Consider the following 20,955-nt stretch of genomic DNA (forward strand, 5'->3'; position numbering starts at 1 on the left):
AGACTTTAAATATCTCTTCATATTTATTGGCCTGATTCTGTGGATTGAACATGCAGTGATTAGCTAAACCGCTAAATCTAAAGATATTGCGATAAATAACCAGAGAACATTTTATTTTATATTTAACTTTCTAATGTATTCATAATCAATAGATACATCAAATGCCTTAAAAAATTGCTGCATTTATTTTATACTTTAATATCTGATGTTCCTCTCTGCTCAAAGTCACACAACTAAAATTAAAAAAAACATTTCCCCTAGTACCCTCTTTTTGAGTTTCCTTCCCACTTTACATACCCTTGTTCTGTGTGTTCTCATCTTATACCCATTGCAGTCCTCCTCTAAATGTATGGGGTTGAAATATCCCCACCATTTGCTCCTCATGCTCCTAGTCTTTGCTGCCTCAATGAATTACAAGTCCCATGTATTGGGACATTATCACTGGCAGTAGACATGCACTATAATACCAAAAGTACACCTGTCTTTACACATACATGAACTTTAATGGCATCCCAGTCTTAGTCCGTAGGGTTCAATATTGAGTTGGCCCACCCTTTGCAGCTATAACTCTTCTGGTAAGGATACCCCAAAGGTTTAGGAGTGTGTCTATGGGAATGTTTGACCATTCTTCCAGAAGCGCATTTGTGAGGTCAGGCACTGATGTGGACGAGAAGGCCTGGCTCGCAGTCTCCGCTCTAATTTATCCCAAAGGTGTTCTATCGGGTTGAGGTAAGGACTCTGTGCAGGCCAGTCAAGTTTCTCCACCCCAAACTTGCTCATCCATGTCTTTACGGGACCTTGCTTTCTGCACTGGTGCAAATCATTTGGTGGAAGGGGGATTATGGCATGGGGGTTGTTTTTCAGGGGTTGGGCTTGGCCCCTTAGTTCCAGTGAAGGGAACTCTTAAGGCATCAGCATACCAAGACATTTTGGACAATTTCATGCTCCCAACTTTGTGGGAACAGTTTGGGGATGGCCCCTTCCTGTTCCAACATGACTGCGCACCAGTGCATAAACAAGGTCCATAAAGACATGGATGAGTGAGTTTGGGGTGGAGGAACTTGACTGGCCTCAACCCGATAGAACACCTTTGGGATGAATTAAAGCGAAGACTGCAAGCCAGGCTTTTTCATCCACATCAGTGCCTGACCTCACAAATGTGCTTCTGGAAGAATGGTCAAACATTCCCATAGACACACGCCTAAACCTTGTGGACAGCCTTCCCAGAAGAGTTAAAGCTGTTATAGCTGCAAAGGGTGGGCCAACTCAATATTAATCCCTACGGACCAAGACTGGGATGCGTGTAAAGGCAGGTGTCCCAATACTTTTGGTAATATAGTGTAGATGGCAAGCAGGTGTAGATTGGCCAAAACAGACCTGGAGTCTCCTGGCCTGGCTTATGCAATAGAACTAATGAGGGGAGGCTGTGTGACCAGTGGCCCCCCAGGGGGGAAAAAAAAATCATAGTAACCGCTGGTCTTATGGACAGGAAATTAGTGAAAGTGAGCCCTGGAAAGCAGAGGATGAGATAAGGATCAATCAGTGGCTGCTGCAGTAAATGAAAAAAGAGAAAGGAGTGCATGTGAAAGAATTATTACTAAAACAACCTTGTTCTTATCAATTTATTAAAATACATATAACGGCAGTTCATATCTAAAAACACAACTGGGAGTCCAAGCACCATCATTTTAAAACACGAAAAACTTCAAGGGAAGTCTTGACTGCCAAACATTAATATTTAGATCGTGAACCATTACATGCTCTCCAGGTCCAAGCCCAAGTCGTCTCCAGTTTCTTCTCCTTTGGGAGTTTGATTTCTGTTATATAAAATCTAAAAATGAAATAACCCCGCTCGTCCCATACCGATGTCCACATAAGCTCCATACATTGCAGCATTTTCCAACCTCCCAGAAAGAACTTTTCCCACCTGCAGGTCTTCAATGCAGACGATATTGTTCTTGAAATCTGTTTTTATCAAACGCTGTAAAATCTATTTGTGTTGAATCTTCTGATCAGTTTTGTTTAGGAAAGAATGTAATTCAGTTAACAATTTTACAGAATTAAAGTATAAAAATCCCTACGCAGCTGTGTGCAATCAGATCCCCTAATTAGGAGCTTCCTACTTCATACACCCCAGTAAATAAATTAAACAAATAAGTCTGCAGAGTTCCAAATTTATAACTATATACACCATCGAAAAAAACTTTCACGAAAAAAATCTCAACTCAACTACTTCTATATATACATACTGTATAATCCATAATTTCATATCAACACATACACAGATAACTAAACTGATAAGTATAAATGCAGACTGTACTACATACAGCATACCTAATGGACTAGAATGTTACGAACTATGGCACCTACACAACACCCATAATGTAAGCTACTGACATTGTTTTATCCAAGATGTATCAAGCATCAATGATAAAACAGTCGAGGCCAAATTCTATAGTCAAACCATCCAGGACCAAAACATTAGTATCATAAATGCACCACGATTCCCTCCTACTCTGTTGTCTCACGAAAGTGCCCCCTCTCCGCTGGTTTTTTTTAAAAGAGACGTATGGTATTTTATTATTTTTTTAATCATGTTTACCTATATGGATGCAGCATATGTCCCTGGCTAGCTCTAACACTGAGAATCGAACGATCAAACACTACTGATCGCTCGGTTTTCAGAGCTCCCTGAGCAGACAGCTGGTTACCGTCAGTCACTGGCTCTCTGCAGGGCCCCCCACGCTCACTGGAGAGCTGGGCTGTAGAGGGAACAGAAGCAGCTGTCTCAGCGGCTCACGGAGAGGCTGAGCCGGGTGCAGGTCCAGGCCCGTGGACAGATCCTGACCATATGGTCACCATCTTTCCCGAGCCTGGACCAGCTCGGTGAGGTCTGCTGATAGCAGGCTTCAGCTGAAAATGGGTCACAGGTGTGCAAAATGATCTGCACTCCTGTGATCCATAGAAGTACAGTCAAACAAGTTCTGGCTGTACTTCTCCTTTAACCTTCTCTGATTCCTAAAACTGTAATCCACCAGGATTACGACTGTGGTGTGACCTGAAATGGTTTCAGACATTATGCTTGGTGTAATATGTTCCCTCATATGTATTGCCAGAGTCCTAGATGTGCAACGCACGTATTAAAGCCCACAAGGGCATTCCAACATACGGTAAATATTACACCTTTCGAGTTGCAGGAGACAAAATCTCTATTGTCATATTTTTTTACCTGTTGCAAATGCCATAAATTCTTTCTTCTAATAATCTGTCATACATGTTTACAGGCATCTCCCTCACAAAAAACCCTTTCTGATCCAGAAAGATAAAAGGTGGGCTGCGCTAAATTTTTTTCTCACTAATGTGTTGTGCTTTCTTTTTTGGCAAACCTGTTTTTATTTTGTCTCATAAATATGAAAAAAAAAAGAAAGTTACATACTCTGGGGACCTGACCCAAGAAGGGGGGGGGGTTGTCCAGGGGTTGCTGGGAACTTAATTATTAATATACAGGATTTATATAGCGCCAACAGTTTGCTCAGCGCTGTACAAAATGAAGGCAGACATTACAGTTACAACACAATTTGGAATAAGAGGAAGCAGAGGGCCCTTCTCGTTAGAGCTTACAATCTAAAATTACAAAAAGAATCCAACAAGATCTCTAATGTGATAGCGCTGGTGCTTTCTTATATATAAATCTGGGATGTATAAATGTCAAATACTTTTTTAAGCATTGCCCAATTGCACAGTCTAGAAACTCCTTCAAATATGTGTTTGCATTGTTAATCTTTTTCTTTATACATTTCAAAATTATTGGTATTAATGGTCAACCACTATTATTAAAAGAACTAAAACATAGACTGTATAAAAAATATACCAGAAATGTGTTACAGAAGTTACCATAACATTAGTAGAGCTAATCAATCACAGTCTAATTAAAATTGTGATAGAAAAGTCCACTTTATAAATAAATTGTGGATAACAAAATGTCCATCAAGAAAAAGTTCATGCAGGATAAAATCCAGTTGATCACCTTCACCACACCGGGTGTTCAATACTTCCCCAAGGTAATGAACTTACCAGATGGTAATAGATAATAGGCTTGTGTTTATGTTACAATCCCTGTCAGCAGGCCCCGCCTCTCTCCACTGGGGGTCTGTTTTGTGGAAACATCTTCAACAGAGGTAGGGTGACTTGTCTCAAATTCTATTTTGGACCTGTCCGGGCCCCGAAGTAGGAGGAGCCGGTGTCCAGTCGGGCACAGTCTCCCGATGCTCGGTGCAGCCCCTCCCTTCGGCTCAATCAGCGGCCGCCAGCTCCATGTGGGTCCAAATTTTAATGTGATTGATTAGCTCTACTAAATGTTATGGTAACTTCTGTAACACATTTCTGGTATATTGTTTTATTGTTATAGTGGCTGCTTACGTTATTTGAAATAACGTTTTTTCTATGAGCGCTGAAGGAGAGGTATCAATCATGTGTTTGACTATTTCTCATTTTTTGGATGTATAAAAAAATTACCACAAACATAATCAGAACATTCTGGTGATGATTTGAAAAAAACTATTACTAACACAACCTTTTTTGTATTAATTTATTCCCGGACGGGATACAAAAAAAAAAAAAAAAGGCACTTCATATGCTAAAACAGAACTGAGTGCATCTTTTGAGTCCGCCAAATCTCATTTTAAAACACGCAAAAGTTCAAGTGTAATTCTTGACTGTGGAACCACAATATTTACAACTCGAACCTCTACACGTTCTCCAGGTCCAAGTCCAAGACTTCTCCGTCTTTTCTCCTTGGAGAGTTTATCCTCGGTTATAAATCGCATAGGAATTAGCCCAGCTTTTCCTACACCAATGTCCACAAATACTCCAAACAATGTGGCATTTTCAACTTTCCCAGTAAGGACAGTTCCAAGCCTCAGGTCTTCAATGCTGACGATATTGGTCTTGAAATCCGATTGATCAAACGCTGTAAAATGGATAGTTTTTCAATCAGCGCAGCTTAGACATTAATTACATAACAACAGCATAAGATCATGGTGAAAGGACATGACTAAATACTGTTAGCGGTAACGTACATCTCGTAATTTTACATCATTCATTTTCAACAACATTTCAAATGTGTCAAACCATGTACAGTGCCTTGAAAAAGTATTCGTACCCCTTGAAATGTTCCACATTTTGTCATGTTTTGTCATGTTGGGATTTTAATTGATAGACCAACACAAAGTGGCACATAATTGTGAAGTGGAAGGAAAATAATAAATGGTTTTCAAAAGTTTTTACAAATAGATATCTGGAAAGAGTGGCGTGCATTTGTATTCAGCCCCCTTTAGGCCTCTTTCACACGGACTGTCCGTTCAGGTCCGCCTGTCAGTTTTTTAGGCGGACCTAAATGGAAACTCCATGGAGGTCTATGGAGCGTCGGATGTCAGCGGTGACATGTCCGCTGACATCCAACACGCTCCGATCCGAAAAAGTTTAACAGAGGAAAACCCTACTTTTCCATCCGGTTTCGGATCGGATCGGGTGACGATGGACTCTACGGTCAGTCGTCATCCGATCCCCCATGGGAGAGAGCGGCGCTCTGACACACTGTGCAGCGACGGACCTGTCATTTTCCTGCTCAGCGGGGATCGGCGGAGTGATCCCCGCTGAGCAAGCGGATGTTCACGGGGCGGATCATCACTGATCCGCCCCGTGTGAAAGAGCCCTTACTCTGAAACCTCTAACTAAAATCTAGTGGAACCAATTGCCATCAGAAGTCACCTAATTAGTAGAGTCCACCTGTGTGTAATTTAATCTCAGTATAAATACAGCTGTTCTGTGAAGCCCTCCGTGCCTTGTTAGAGAACCTTAGTGAACAAACCACATCATGAAGGCCAAGGAACAAACCAGACAGTTCAGGGATAAAGTTGTAGCAAAGTTTAAAGCAGGGTTAGACTATAAAAAGAATATCCCAAGCTTTGAACGCCTCACGGAGCACTGTTCAATCCATCAATCGCAAATGAAAAGAGTATGGTACAACTGCAAACCTACCAAGACATGGTTGTCCACCTAAACTGAAAGGCCAGGCAAAGAGAGCATTCATCTCTGAATGCAGCCAATAGGCCCATGGTAACTCTGGAGGAGCTGCAGAGATCCACAGCTCAGGTGGGAGAATCTCTTCACAGGACAACTATTATTCGTGCTCTCCACAAATCTGGCCCTTATTGAAGAGTGGCAAGAAGAAAGCCATTGTTGAAAGAAAGCCATAAGAAGTCCCATTTGCAGTTTGCGAGAAGCCATTTGGGGGACACAGCAAACATGTGGAAGAAGGTGCTCTGGTCAGATGAGAACAAAATTTGACTTTTTGGCCTAAAAGCAAAACGCTATGTGTGGCAGAAAACATCGCACATCACCCTGAACACACCATCCCCACCTTGAAACATGGTGGTGGCAGCATCATGTTGTGGGGATGCTTTTCTTCAGCAGGGACAGGGAAGCTGCTCAGAGTTGATGGGAAGATGGATGGAGTCAAATACAGGGCAATCTTAGAAAACCTGTTAGAGTCTGCAAAAGACTTGAGACTGGGGCGGAGGTTCACCTTCCAGCAGGACAACGACCCTAAACATACAGCCAGTGCTACAATGGAAAGGTTTAGATCAAAACCCTCACACCGATCATCCCCAACTGTCTCTGTATATTCTCCTCCAGTCCCAATCTGTGTCCTCTGTGCTCCTTCAGGCTCCTCGGGCACCCCTTAGTCCTCGATCTGTCAGAAAGGAAAGTGGAGAAAGGAGCTGGTAAATCTGTCTTTACCGGCTCCTTCCTTTTTCAAATGAACAGAGGCAGTGGTCACTTGTAACTGAGCATTGTAAACTATGTTTATGATACTTCAGTTTATGAATGGAGAGGAGCATCTGTCTCCTGTCCATTCATCTTCAGTGCAGCTGAGACTGCAGAGACAGGGACTGGGGAATCTGTGTCCTCAGTTTCTTTCCCTCTCAAAGGGGAGATGTCAGGGGTCTGTTAAAACCCCTGATATCCCACCAAAGCCCCCCAACAGGGCTGAAATAAAAATAAAGAATTGTAATAAACTTTTAAAAGTTTAAATTGTAAAAAATAATAAAAAATAACAATTTTAAAAACCATTTATTATTTTCCTTCCACCTCACAATTATGTGCCACTTTGTGTTGGTCTATCGCATAAAATCCCAAAAAATACATTTACGTTTTTGGTTGTAACATGAGAAAATGTGGAAAATTTCAAGGAGTATGAATGCTTTTTCAAGGCACTGTAAATCCTATTTAAGTAATGGGGCATTGAGGCCATTATGTAGGCCTCAGGGACTTTTAACGGTGCTTAAGTCAATGATATACCGAACGTATCGTAAAATAATATTTTATTAGACACTCTCATTAAAAGGAAACAGACATTAATAAAAACAGTATACAAAACAGAAAAAGGGGGGGATAACCCTTTGATACAGAAGTTAATACCACTTTCTCAACATGTTTCGCTTTCATAAGCTTCTTCAGGAGATATATTTGTGATATTAGAGTCAACTATAAATAGAAATATATAATTAAAAGAAAGACTTGTGTAATGGCAAATGCTTCCTCCTCAAACTCCCACCTCACTATAAAGGCATGCAGAGAGGGATAAAAATCCACTAAAGCATGAGAATTCTCTAGTAGAATCAATCAAGGGTAACAAAAGGCTACATCCAAAAGATGGTAGACTGCAAAATTGCTGAAAAAATGTAAAAGACGGTTCTTGTATTGCAGTAGAGTAGCAGTCAAAGAAGGGGGCAGTATACGTCCATACACAGCTGATGGATAAGCTGGACCCGGAGGAATTACTGCAAACTCTCACAGAGAACTGTGACGATCAAGATTTCTATTAAGCAAAATTGCCCATCAGGAGGATCCCTCTGCCCCACGTATCAAGCAGGAAATGACAGAAGTTCAACTTCTAATACATTGTATGAACATATAGTAAATAATTACTTTTTACTGTCCTTCAGATTTTTGAGGGATCAGGCTAGTGCCAGTGGGAGTAGAAAATGTCCTGGTGTCCAGTGAGTAAACAATGCCCCACCTTTGATATCAGTGGGATGACTAGTGCCCCATCGTTGGCATCAGTGGAAGAAATTCTGCCCAATTGGTGTCAGAGGGAGGAATAATGTCCCATTGTTGGTGTCAGTGGGAGGAATAATGTCCCATTGTTGGTGTCAGTGGGAGGAATAATGCACCATCTTTGGGGTGAGTGGGAGGAATAATGCCCCATCGTTCGGGTAAGTGGGAGGAATAATGCCCCGACGTTGGTGTCAGTGGGAGGAATAATGCCCCATCGTTGGGGTAAGTGGGAGAAATAAGGCCCCAACATTGGTGTCAATGGGAGGAATAATGCCCCATCATTGGTGTCGATGGGAGGAATAATGCCCCATCGTTGGTGTCAATGGAAGGAATTGTGCCATTTTGATAGTGTCAGTGGGAGAAAAAGTGCCCCATTGTTGGTGTCAGCAACAGGAATTATGCCTCAATTGTTGGTGTCAGTGGATGCTCAAAACCAAAAATAATTTGCGCCAGGCAAATTGCTAGTTGTGAAACTGCTGCAACCCAAATCCTGGATATTGGATAAACAATACACCATAAATTTGTGGTGTCAGTGGATGGAATAGTGCCCCAAGGGCAAGATAAAAACAAGCAAAGGGTCGCCTCCTGGGCCCCTGGGGCGCAGTTTGGAGATAGCTGGTCTATGCAAATGCACTGTAATAAACATGGTGGTTTAAAATAATATCCGATTCTCAAATGGATACCCAAAGCTTTGATTGGTATTACCCTTACCTCAAAATTCTGTGTATCAGATTATTAGTTAAGATTCCTTCAATCCATGAAAATTATTTATAAGTTGATTCCCTGATTTATACGTCTTAAAGAGGAGGTCCAGTTAAAAAAAAAAAAAAAAAATTAAAAGTCAGCAGCTACAAATACTGCTGCTGCTGACGTTTGGACACTTACCTGTCCCAGGGTCCAGCGATGCGGGGGATCGAAGCCCCGCTCGTCTCCCCCTCCGTTCAGCGGCGCCGGCATTGCAACTGTGGGCGCCGGGCTGTGGCTTCACAGCCTGGCACCCACTGCGCATGCGCGAGCGGCGCTGCGCGCAGTGATTGGCCGCTCAGTCACCTGGGACCTGTAATGGGTCCCAGATGATTGACAGGAGGGAGAGAGCAGAGCTGAGCCCTTCCTGTGCCGAGACGGAAGTGATGTCACCAGCCCAGGCACTGAAAGAGGCAGACTACGAGGGACCCCCTAGCAACAGGCATTTAGAGGTGAGTAAAAAAAAAAAAAAAAAAAATATCCAAAGGTTTTTTTGTATTTTTTTTTAGGATTTTTCATGAAGTTTTTTTTTTTGGGTGGAACCCCACTTTAAGTACTCCAAAAATCTGGATCCTTTATAAATGGGAATTTTGGGTATTCCTAAACTCTTAACAGTTGAGTGACAGTTCTGCTACACGAACAGTCTTTAGAAAATGAACAACTGTGTCTACTTTCCTGACCACCTGCCTATATAGCAGTATTTTATGTTTTTGTACTAAAATACAGGTAACATGTAATGTTAAAGGGTTGGATGAAGCAGCAACACATTATATTATAATCTCAACATAAATGAGAAAGTGCATTAGAGGCCGTCATATTGCTGAGAAATAATTTCTTTTCAGCCAACATCATTTCCCCTTAGCAGAAATCGAATATTAATGCCGGCACAATAGTGATCATAAATTCTGTGAAAGAAAAAAGCCTTTGTAGCCATCCAGGGAGCAACTGTAAAGAAAGCCAAATAATAAGAGACCAGGCGAGAAGGTTGTGCTGTGAAATGACTCATTTTTGTGGTCAGGCGACCGCGTATTCAGGAAATGAATTCAAATCTGAAAATAAATTATATGCCGCATAAATTGTGAATCAAGAAAAAGCGCACTTATTAAACACAGCCACCAGAGACGCAGGGAAGACTGCGGTTAGATCATGACAGGGCATACTTCTAGAAGTAAATGTTATTCCTGGGGAGGGCTCGGCGTACAATCTGATAAATGGGTGATTTATGAGCCCGATCGAGAAAAAGAAATACACTTCTCAGCTGTCTCTTCAATCAAAATCTTTGTAAAGGTTCAGATGAAGAGGAGATGGTGTAAACCTACAAGGCCGGTATTAAAATAGGAATTATTATTTTGTGTAAGGTCATGTGTCGTTTGAAGCTTCTCCTGAAAAATGACTTTACTCCAAGCTATGCTGCTGAGAAGATCTCTTTGTATATAGAAAAGACAAATACACCCCATATACAAAATTATACAGTAGCTACAAAGGCAACGTAAATAGGCCTGTCTCCATGGGGAAAGATACACTTAAGACACACTTCCAAAAGTTACAAAACATTCTGTATAGTTATATAGGGTGATATCTATCCTTTACTTTAGACTCAGCAATACTAAAGTGTACCAGTTGACATAGCAAAATAAGGACATAATTCTGAGAACTGAGTAATTATTTTGCCAACTAGCTAATAAAGGAAAATCACTATATACTGTATCATATAGAAAACTATATACAGTATAGTGCATCCGAAAAGCATTCACATCGCTTCACTTTTTCCACATTTTGTTATGTTACAGCCTTATTCCAAAATTCTACAAACAATACCCCATAATGACAACGTGAAATAAGTTCGTTTGAAATCTTTGATAATTTATATTAAAAAAAAAATACATGTATATAAGTATTCACAGCCTTTGCCATGGCACTCTAAATTGAGCTCAGGTGCATCCTGTTTCCACTGATCATCCTTGAGATGTTGACTTGATATGATTTGGAAAGGCACACTCCCGTCTATATAAGGTCCCACAGTTAACAGGGAATGTCAGAGCTCAAACCAAGCCATGAAGTCCAAGGAATTGTCTGTAGACCACAGAGACATGATTGTATGGAGGCACAGTGGTCTCCATCATCCATAAGCGGAAGAAGTTTGGAACCACCAGGACTCTTCCGGGGTCGTTCAGCCAAACTAAGCGATCGGGGGAGAAGGGCCTTTGTCAGAGAGGTGACCAAGAACCCAATGGTCGCTCTGACAGAGCACCAGCATTTTACTGTGGAGAGAGGAGAACCTTCCAGAAGAATAACCATCTCTGCAGCACTCCACCAATCAGGCCTGTATGGTAGAGTGACCTGACAGAAGCCACTCCTCAGTAAAAGGCACATGACAGCCTGCCGGGAGTTTGCCAAAAGGCACCTGAAGGACTCGGACAATGAGAAACAAAATTCTCCGGTCTGATGAAACAATTTTGTACTCTTTGGCCTGAATAGCAAGTGTCATGTCTGAAGGAAACCAGGCACCTCTTATCACCTGGCAAATACCATCCCTACAGTGAAGCATGGTGGTGGCAGCATCATGCTGTGGAGATGTTTTTCAGTGGCAGGAATGAGGGAAAGATAAATGCAGCAATGTACAGAGACATTCTTGATGAAAACCTGCTCTAGAGCTCTCTGGACCTCCGACTGGGGTGAAAGTTCATCTTCCAACAGGACAATGACCCTAAGCACACAGCCAAGATAACAAAGGAGTGGCTATGGAACAACTCTGTGAATGTCCTTGAGTGGCCCAGCCAGAGCCCAAACTTGAACCCGACTGGACATTTCTGGACAGGTCTGAAGATGGCTGTGTACTTTAATTCAAAAATACAAGGAAAGAAAAAAATTCTCTGTTCATATAGAATGCAAAAAGCACAACAAATTATATACATAAGTATGGAACACGTCACCATTTTTCTAGGTAAATATATTTCTAAAGGTGCTATTGACATGAAATTTTCACCACGTGTCAGTAACAACCCATGCAATCCATACATACAAAGAAACCAAAAACAAATAAGTTTAGAAACAAAGTTATGTGTAATAAAATGGAATGACACAGGGAAAAAGTATTAAACACGTGAAGAAAGGGAGGTGCAAAAAGGCATGGAAAACCAAGACACCAGTTTAAATCTATCAGTAATTAGAAAGCAATCCTACCCTTGTGGGTGCAAATCAATATCAGCTGTTTCAGTCTCAACTGATGGTCTATAAAAAGGTGTCTCATTACCAAGGTGTCACACAAGAAACATCTCAGGATGGGTAAAAGCAAAGAGCTCTCTTAAGACCTTCACAACCTAGTTGTTCCAAACATACGGATGGCATTGGTTACGGAAGGATTTTTAAATTTCTGAATGTTCCAGTGAGCACTGTTGGGGCCATAATCCAGAAAGTTGAAAGAACATCATTTCACCATAAACAGGCCACAGGCAACTGCTCCTCGCAAGATTTCTGACAGAGGACTGAAAATAATTATCAGAAGAGTTGTCGAAAAGCCAAGGACCACTTGTGGAGAGCTTCAGAAAGACCTGGAATAAGCAGGTACAATTGTTTAAAAAAAAACAATAAGTAATGCGCTCAACCACCATGACCTGTATGCATGTTCTCCACGCAAGACTCAATTGGTGAAGAAAAAGCAAGCTTGTCTAAAGTTTGCTGCACAACATTTAGACACACCTGTGAAATACTGGGTGAATATAGTCTGGTCAGATGAGACCAAAATTGAACTCTTTGGATGCCATAATACACACCATGTTGGGAGGTCAAGTGGCACTGCATATCAACCCCAAAAACACCCCCATACCAGCAGTGAGATTTGGAGGTGGGAACATCAGGGTGTGGGGCTGTTTTTCAGCATACGGTACTGGCAAACTTCATATCGTTGAAGGAAGGATGAATGGAAAAATGTACCAAGACATTCTTGATAAAAACCTGCTGCCATCTACCAGGATGATGAAGATGAAACGAGGGTGGACATTCCAGAAAGACAATGATCCCAAACACAAAGCCAAGGAAACTCTCAATTGGTTTAAAAGAAATGGCTATCTGGACCCAATTTGGACATTTTCACTTAGGGGTTTACTCACTTTTGTTGCCAGTGGTTTAGACATTAATGGCAACAAAAGTGAGTGTTGAGTTATTTTGAGGGGACATCAAATTTACACTGTTATACATGCTGTACACTCACTACTTTGTAGCAAAGTGTCATTTCTTCAGTGCTGCCACATGAAAATATATAATAAAATATTTATAAAAATGTGAGTTAGCGATTGTTATTTGGAAGAAATAGCTGTTTGTGTCTATGTGCAAGGAAATCTTAATGGGAGTGGTTTTATAATTATCAATTAGCTGCTGTACCTGCAGGGCTCTAATGAGAGAAGTTGCAGGGTCTGCATCCCTTTAGACATGATTTCCCTTTGGGAGTATCTCACCTTAAAATAACATTTTTGTTGCAGGGGATGCTAAAAATTTGATTTGTATCTTAGTGCAGACTCAGTATCAGTATAAGTATAAGCCAATTAGTATAAGCCAATCGCTCAAGCATAGGGGTGGTTCTATACACTATCTGTGGTAGCCGTATTGCATTTTACAGAAATTTACAGTGCTTCAGATTGAAAAGGAAAGGTAATTTTTTAAAATAACATTTAATATGACTTGCTTTGTGTTGCAATTGCAAACGCTCTATATATATATATTTTTTTATGTGCTAAAAAGTGTTGTTATCCTTTAAGTTGCTTATTCTATTGCCCTCCCAATACCTCCTGCAGATGGCAAGATGTTCTGAGCAAAGATTGGGAAGCCTCAGAAACTCACAAACGAGCACTCAGCTTTGTCCCCCACACTGCTCTCTTTCAAACTCACAGAACGCTAAGCTGCAACAAAAAGCAGATTGAGTAAATGTGGGTAGGGAACAAAGCTGAAGGTAAAATGGAAAGTGGCCTGCCCTTTGCAAGAACCCTCAAGCTGCACAAACAGGGAGTAAGACTAAGAAACTAATGCAGTAGCCACTAGGTAGATGCGCACAGCCCTAACCAAATCCAAGCAGAGGAGAGCAATCTCCATACGATGCTTAAAGAAGGCAGGCAGTGACCACCTTAAGGGAAGAAGCCCTTGGGCTCACCCCACAGAGTCATGAGGGCATCCATTATGAAGGCCCAAGATTCCCTGGTCCTGGTGACAAATTTGTCCAGTTTGTGGTTGAACATAGACAACAAAACTTCCATGTCAGGCAAAACCCCCACAGGAAACAGAGTCTAAAACATTTCCGAGATCGAGACATTGATGGCTTAGAAAGTCCACTCGCCAATGTTTAAGATCTGAAATGTCCACTGAGGACAGGTCTGGAATGGAAAATTCCGGCCAAGTCTTTAAATTCCGCATGAGTTTTGGTGCCGTATTGTATGCGACCACCATGGCAGTGCTAAAGTGCTGAAGGAAAACTCAAATTGTTAGTCGAGCTTCCTCTCAACCACAGTGCCTTCCACACCATCAGGACAAAGAACTTTTCTAATTCTATTGTTGGACTGGACAACCAACACTGAAGAGCCTTCAAGATTTTGCTGGTCAGATGCAGGGGTAGATCCAGAGACTGAGCCCAATTGTCTCATGTTGTCAGAATGTTGGGTTACAACAGTTTGTAGGGAAACTGGGCATATGACATGATCTTTAAGGAAGCCACCATCAAGCCCAGAATCCTTTAATGAACTGAGGGATGAGGCAAGGACTGCAGATCTTGGATCTGAGGCTCCAATGCTTTCCCTGGGAAAAGACAACGTGTTTCAGGGCTGTGTTCAGAACAAGGTCCAAATATTCCAGATGGTGCGAGAGATCTAACAAAGACTTATGAAGACTGAGGAAACTCTGTAGGGTCTGTACTGTCTTTTCTACATTGACCGCTAGTCCGCCTGATGATTGCTCCAGCACAACCAGATTGTCCAGATACTCCAAAATGGACATTCTCTGAGCTCGACAAAGCAACTAAGCCAGCACCTTGGTGAACACCCATAGGGCTGTGACAAGACTAAAAAAGCAGATCCACTAATTAAAAATGTTGCCGTACCCAAAGCGCAGATGGCGCCGATGTGGTGGCAAAATGGAAATGTGCAGGTGTCCACCAGGGCCAGGAAATCTCCCTGATGGAAGGAGGAAATCACTGATTGGACAGATTGCCTACGGAACTTAAGAACATGGTGAAATTTGGGTGCAGTGAAAATGTTGTAATAATATCCACATTTTTCCAATTCTGGAACGGGGGCAAGAACCTCTGGTGAGCCTAACAGGTCCAGTGCATGGCTGCTCCAAAACTAGGAGGTACAAAAGGAACATACCACATACAACAAAGAAGACAAAAGACAGGCTCCTGTGGAAGCATAAATAATAATGTAAATTGTTTTGCCTTCTCTAAAAAGGCTAACACGTTCTCTTAAACGAACAATATGCTTTGCTTGTTTGCGGAACCAGGAGTGCTAACCCTGTGTAATGTCCATGTTCAGCCCTCAAATTTTCCACTCACGTACTCAGAAAATGCGTGAGTGGAACAATGGTTGCTAGTGAGTGTGGGGCTGCCTCTGAAGGGGGGGGGGGGGGGCACCGCCGGCAGGCAGGGTTGAATGAGAGCTGTTTTCCCAGCCGGTCACACAGTCCCGCCTCTTGGCCCGGCGCCTTTGATAGACAGAGCACCGGTTAAATGCCGGGACGTGTGACGTCATTCAAAGGTGTCGGGACAGGAGGCAGGACTGTGTGACGGTGAGCAATTCAAATGAAAGCGTTTACAGCGTGCAATCCCCGCTCTCTGATGATCTGGCCGGCCCGCCTCTTCCTCTGCAAAGGTGAGGCTGCATTGATGGGCACAGGTCACACTGAATTGATGGGCACTGGTTATACTTCATTAATGGGCACAGGTCACGCTGCACTGATGGGCACAGGTCACGCTGGATTGATGGGCACAGGTGAGGCTGCGTTGATGGGTACCGGCGAGGCTGCATTGATGGGCACTGGCGAGGCTGCTCTGATGGGCACTGGTGAGGCTGCGCTGTTGGGCACTGATAAAGTTGTTGTTAATGTTTATTTTTGTAACTTAATTCTGCATAAAACATTTATGCGTCACTTCATGAGATAATTTAAGAGGGCGTGTTAAGGGGCGGGGAATGGTAGGGGTTGGGTGGGGTAACTGGTGGCGAGTAACCCTTAAGACCTAGCCAGTAGCTCAGGACTTTAAATTTTGAGCCCTGCATGTTGGATGGTGTTGGAACTTACTTAGGGTTAAGGCTTCTTCACGAGGCATTGTTTGGACCCTGTGATTTGTTTCTTACAGAAAACTTAGGCCTCAAATGCTTTTGCCTTATCTTGTGGATAAAAGTATCCAAAAAGCATTGCTAAATCGGCATTTTCCCTGGCATTCATTTCAGCTGTTTCTCGAAGGAAAGCTCTGCTGACCAACACGTAAGCCCTAAAATGCATCTCATGTGCTGCATTTGGACCTGAAACAGGCCTAAAGACGCACAGGACCCCTGTGCAAATTCGCACCGGAGCCACAGCGGAGATATGTGAACCGGCTCCATAGAGAGCCGGTCAAAATCTCTTGCTGATGCGAATTGGATACGGAGGGAAACCACATCCAATTCGCAATAGTGTGAACCCAGCCTTAGGCAAACTCTCAGCCCCTTTGAAGACGTCTACTAATGACGAAACATGTAGGGCGTGGCTACGTTGTAAGCCGTCACGATTGCCCCATGTTATGCACGGGTTATTACGATTTTTATATGCCGGCTTGTTTTTAATTGTATTTTCACCTCACGGAGTGTGCACTCTCTGTTGCGGTCTGTACTTTTATTTAATAAATTCCGAAACTTTTTACACTATTGGAGCTCTGCTCTTTTGTTTTTTCCTTTGCCACACTGGGAGCAAGAGAGCTTTCCTTCCCCCCTCTCCAGGCGTTTCACTTGGACCAGCCCGGATCGGAGACAACATTCCTAACAGCTGCTGGGGAGATCTTCTCATTACATGGTCCCTGCAGAGGGCAAAAATCTGCATGCCTGATAGACCCTGCCAAGGAGGGGGTCCAACACGGAGGGTAAGAGTCCACCTTTATCACTTTCTTACTTATTGGAGTCACCGCCAGTGGATTTGCACCATCCTGCACATCTCTCTCCCTTGTCAATCCACTTATAGGGGGATTAGTTGCTGCTGAGCTGTATAGTGGATGGAAGCTTTTTTTCACTGATGAACTTTTTATATTTGAACCCATGGACTGAGTTTGTTTGATTTTCAGATTTTCATTAATATCATTGTATTTCACATGTACACATTTTTTGTTTCTTCTTTTTATTTGAGTTTTTATGTTTTGCACTTATATATTTTTACTACTCATGGAGTCATTTACTTGCTCTCAGTAGATTGTGGTTTTTACTACTACCCACATGTATTCACATCTATGTGTGTATTTTCATATAATTAGCGCACTTTATTTATTTTTTATTTTTCATGGTATACACAGATATTGGTGTATTTTGTGTGCAGCTTTTACCTTTGACCTTTTTTGCTCTGCAGCGCAGTTTTTATTTTTATTTTTATTTTTGAAACTCTCAACCTCATTAAGCATCCTACATGTTTACAACAGGTATGCTGCAGCTAGCAGTCTATACTATACCTGTACGAATGTCATAGCCTTCAGGTTGGCAGAGACCGTCTATAATTAGCTGCAATGTGAGCACAGTCGTCTTCAGCTTCTCAGATATTTTATCAACTCCTTCTCTTTGGACGAACTCATTAATTTGCCTTTGAATTTTTTCTGATCCAATGTCTTCAGCACTTCCACTCACGAGGCTCAAAAACCTAAAACAAACCAAAAGTAACAGACAGTTTTACAAAGAATCTATAGTGTATATTCAACAAAAACATATTTTGGGTTATTATTGCTGTGTTTCACTTAAAGTGAATGCAAAGCCAAACATTTTTATTTTTTGTATAGACTACGACCCCTCTCAGGTTGTTTCTGTGTGCATCCCATCGGGGAGATTTCTCTTTACTTCCTGCCCAGAGACACTGCAAGAAGTAAGAGAAAATCTCTTGAAAGTGAGGTGATATCCCTTCCTAGACAGAAAAGGTGTCCCCATTGGAATACACCTGTTCCTGTGAAATTTTTATTCATGACTTTCACATTTTTACAAGCTCCGTTTTCCAAATTTATGTGGTTGCCCCGCCCAACGCATTTCATCTTTGCTGGTCATTGCCAGGGGATGGTGCATGCCACCTCTGCCATTTTTATACCTCCACAACAATCTATTCCTAATAGACATGCCATTTCCCCTATGTTCCCCCTAGTGGACATTTGTAGAAGTGACAATCCGCCTAGTTGGGATTTTATTATTGCCACCTTGTGGTTTCCTGATAAGACTTCAGGGCATATAATGTGAAAATGCTAAACCACCAAGTTATTGAGGGGCATGTACATAAATTAATGCTCATGTGTCTTTGGGCCCTTATAAATTATATCTAAAAATTAAAATATTAAAAATGTATACTATTCCATTATTAAGTATAAAAATAAATAAAAGCAATATATAAAATGGGCATATAAAATGAATATATAATAAAAAAGTTTAAATATACTGTGTATATATATATATATATATATATATATATATATATATATATATGTATGCTCCTAAAAACGCCTTAAAAGGGAACCACCTTCAATAGAAGATCTTTAAAAATTAGTAATAAAACAAAATTTAAGTCAATATCAACATTCAGGTGATCAGGTTCTAGAGTTCCTAGTGTCATGGATCCACAAGGTTTCATTCTGCGATATAGCATTCTTTAGATTTGTACTCCTCCAGATTTTAAAAATTCTGTCAACATCATAATTAGGCTCCTGGGGGTCACAATTATGATGGTCAGGGAAATGCCTTGAAGCACTGTGTTTTTTAAAACCTTTCCTATTATTATTTATGTGCTCACCTTTTTTAACAGATAATTTTCTCATGGTCCTTCCAACATATTGTAACCCACTCCAGTACATATGTTACATGTGTACGGTCACATGAAACACATTTCTTTACATTTTTAAATGTGTTGTGCTTCTGGGTAAAAAAAAACAAAACACTTTTGCTTTCTTCCCCCCCAATTTTCTTTCTTTTTATTCTGGTGCCCCCTGCATCCTCTCATCCTTCTCCTTTGTTGTGTCTCCATGTTCCTGGTTGTTGCCTTCTTATATCTCTTCTGTTTCCCCATCCCTCTATTGGTTGGGGTTACCACAAAATTCTGCTTCCTCTTCCTTGCATGTAATTCCTGAAATTCCCCCCTGGTGATTGTTGCTGGGATTCCCTGCTGAAAAACTCCTATTTTGAGGTCCTCTCCTTTGTGTTCTTCCTGTATATTTGTTCAAACCAATTAAATGTGGAAATCCTTACACTTTGGTTCCCTCTGATTTTTCTGGGGTAAATATTTTTTTATATTCATTTGTTCTTCAAAAGTTTTCCCCCAGGTATTCCACTTTTCATTTGGTTTCCTATTGGTGGTTACTGGTTTCCACCCATCCTCCTGTATAACCTCCCTTTCAATGAACAATTCCTTAGATTTTATAATTCCTTCCATTTTTCCCTCCTGTCATTTATAGACTTGTTGGTTTCTATAATCAGCTGTATCTCTGTGGTACTTTGATCTTTTTTCCTATCCAAATCCAATTTTTTTAATATATTCATGTAAACCCCTTAATTTCTCTTTGTATTCATTAATTTCTATAAAAGGCCAGAAGTTGTTTCTTTAACCACTTGCCGACCATCTACTGCCGATATATAGCGGCAGGTAGGCTCTATTGCGCATAACGCTGCACTGGTACGGCGGTTCGTTTAAGAGATATAGTGGGCGCGCACCCGCCGACCTGATGCGCGTGGCCGGCCACCCGCAATCGCTCCTCAGAGAGGCAGAATGGGGATCTGTCAATGTAAACAAACAGATCCCTGTTCTGTCAGGGGAGAAGAGAGAGATTGTCTGTTCCTAGTGATCAGGAACAGCGATCTCTCTGTACTCCCTGTCAGTACACTCCCCCCCACAGTTAGAAACACCTACCTAGGACACACTTAACCCATTGATCGCCCCCTAATGTTAACACCTTCCTTGCTAGTGTCATTTATACAGTAATCAGTGCACTTTTATAGCACCGATTGCTGTATAAAAATCACTGGTCCCAAAAAAAGTGTCAAAAGTGTCCGATCTGTCTGCCACAATGTCGCAGTCCCACTAAAAATCGCTGATCACCGCCATTACTAGTAAAGTAAATAAATAAATAATGCCATAAATCTATCCCCCTATTTTGTAGACGTTATAGCTTTTGCACAAATCAATTAATATACGCTTATTGCGTGTTTTTTTTAGTCAAAAATACGTAGTAGAATACATATTGGCCTAAACGGATGAAGAAATTTGTTTTTTTACATTTTTGGGGGGATATTTATTATAGCAAAAAGTAAATCTCCCCCCCCCCCCCAAAATTGTCGGTATTTTTGTTTATAGCGCAAAAAATAAAAACCGCAGGGGTGATCAAACACCACCAAAAGAAAGCTCTATTTGAGGAAAAATAAGGACATCAAGTTTATTTGGGTGCAGAGTCGCAAGACCACGCAATTATTAGTTAAAGCGACACAGTGGCCTGGTCATTAAGGGGGTGAATCCTTCCGGGGCTGAAGTGGTTAAACATATGAATTTTAATTTCACTTTCTGTAGCTCTGTTGCATTTCTTCTTTGTATGATCATGCCAAGTAGTTTTCTTTCGCATTGATTGAAAAACTGAAACCATTCATCCATAAGCTCCTTGTCATTTAGATCATCATTAGGAAATGCATTATTATTATTATATAGGTTTTATATAGCGCCAACAGTTTGTGCAGCGCTTTACAACATGAGGGCAGACAGTACAGTTACATTACAATTTGGTACAAGAGGAATCAGAGGGCCCTGCTCATTAGAGCTTACAATCTAAAAAGGGAGGGTCAATTTATACAAAAGGTAATAGCTGTGTGGGGGTGAGCTGATGGAGGAAATAAAACAGTGTTAGTTAGAAGCAGG

General features: G+C 41.5%; 1 protein-coding gene across 1 annotated transcript in view; it reads right to left on the minus strand.

Annotated features, from left to right (window-relative positions):
* Window positions 1-1,608: 1,608 nt before the first annotated feature.
* LOC141140930 (S1 RNA-binding domain-containing protein 1-like) overlaps window positions 1,609-20,955 on the minus strand; it is a 296,826-nt gene continuing 277,479 nt past the window's right edge. Inside the window, exons 21-22 of the mRNA XM_073628483.1 lie at window positions 17,537-17,721; window positions 1,609-4,969 (exon numbers count right to left, since the gene is read on the minus strand). Of these exons, the coding sequence (XP_073484584.1) occupies window positions 4,677-4,969; window positions 17,537-17,721 (478 nt within the window). The 3' untranslated portion in view covers window positions 1,609-4,676. The remainder of the gene's footprint in view (window positions 4,970-17,536; window positions 17,722-20,955) is intronic.

The sequence above is a fragment of the Aquarana catesbeiana genome, linkage group LG04 (genome assembly GCF_042186555.1).
Source record: "Aquarana catesbeiana isolate 2022-GZ linkage group LG04, ASM4218655v1, whole genome shotgun sequence".
In the NCBI taxonomy this organism is placed as follows: Eukaryota; Metazoa; Chordata; class Amphibia; order Anura; family Ranidae; genus Aquarana; species Aquarana catesbeiana.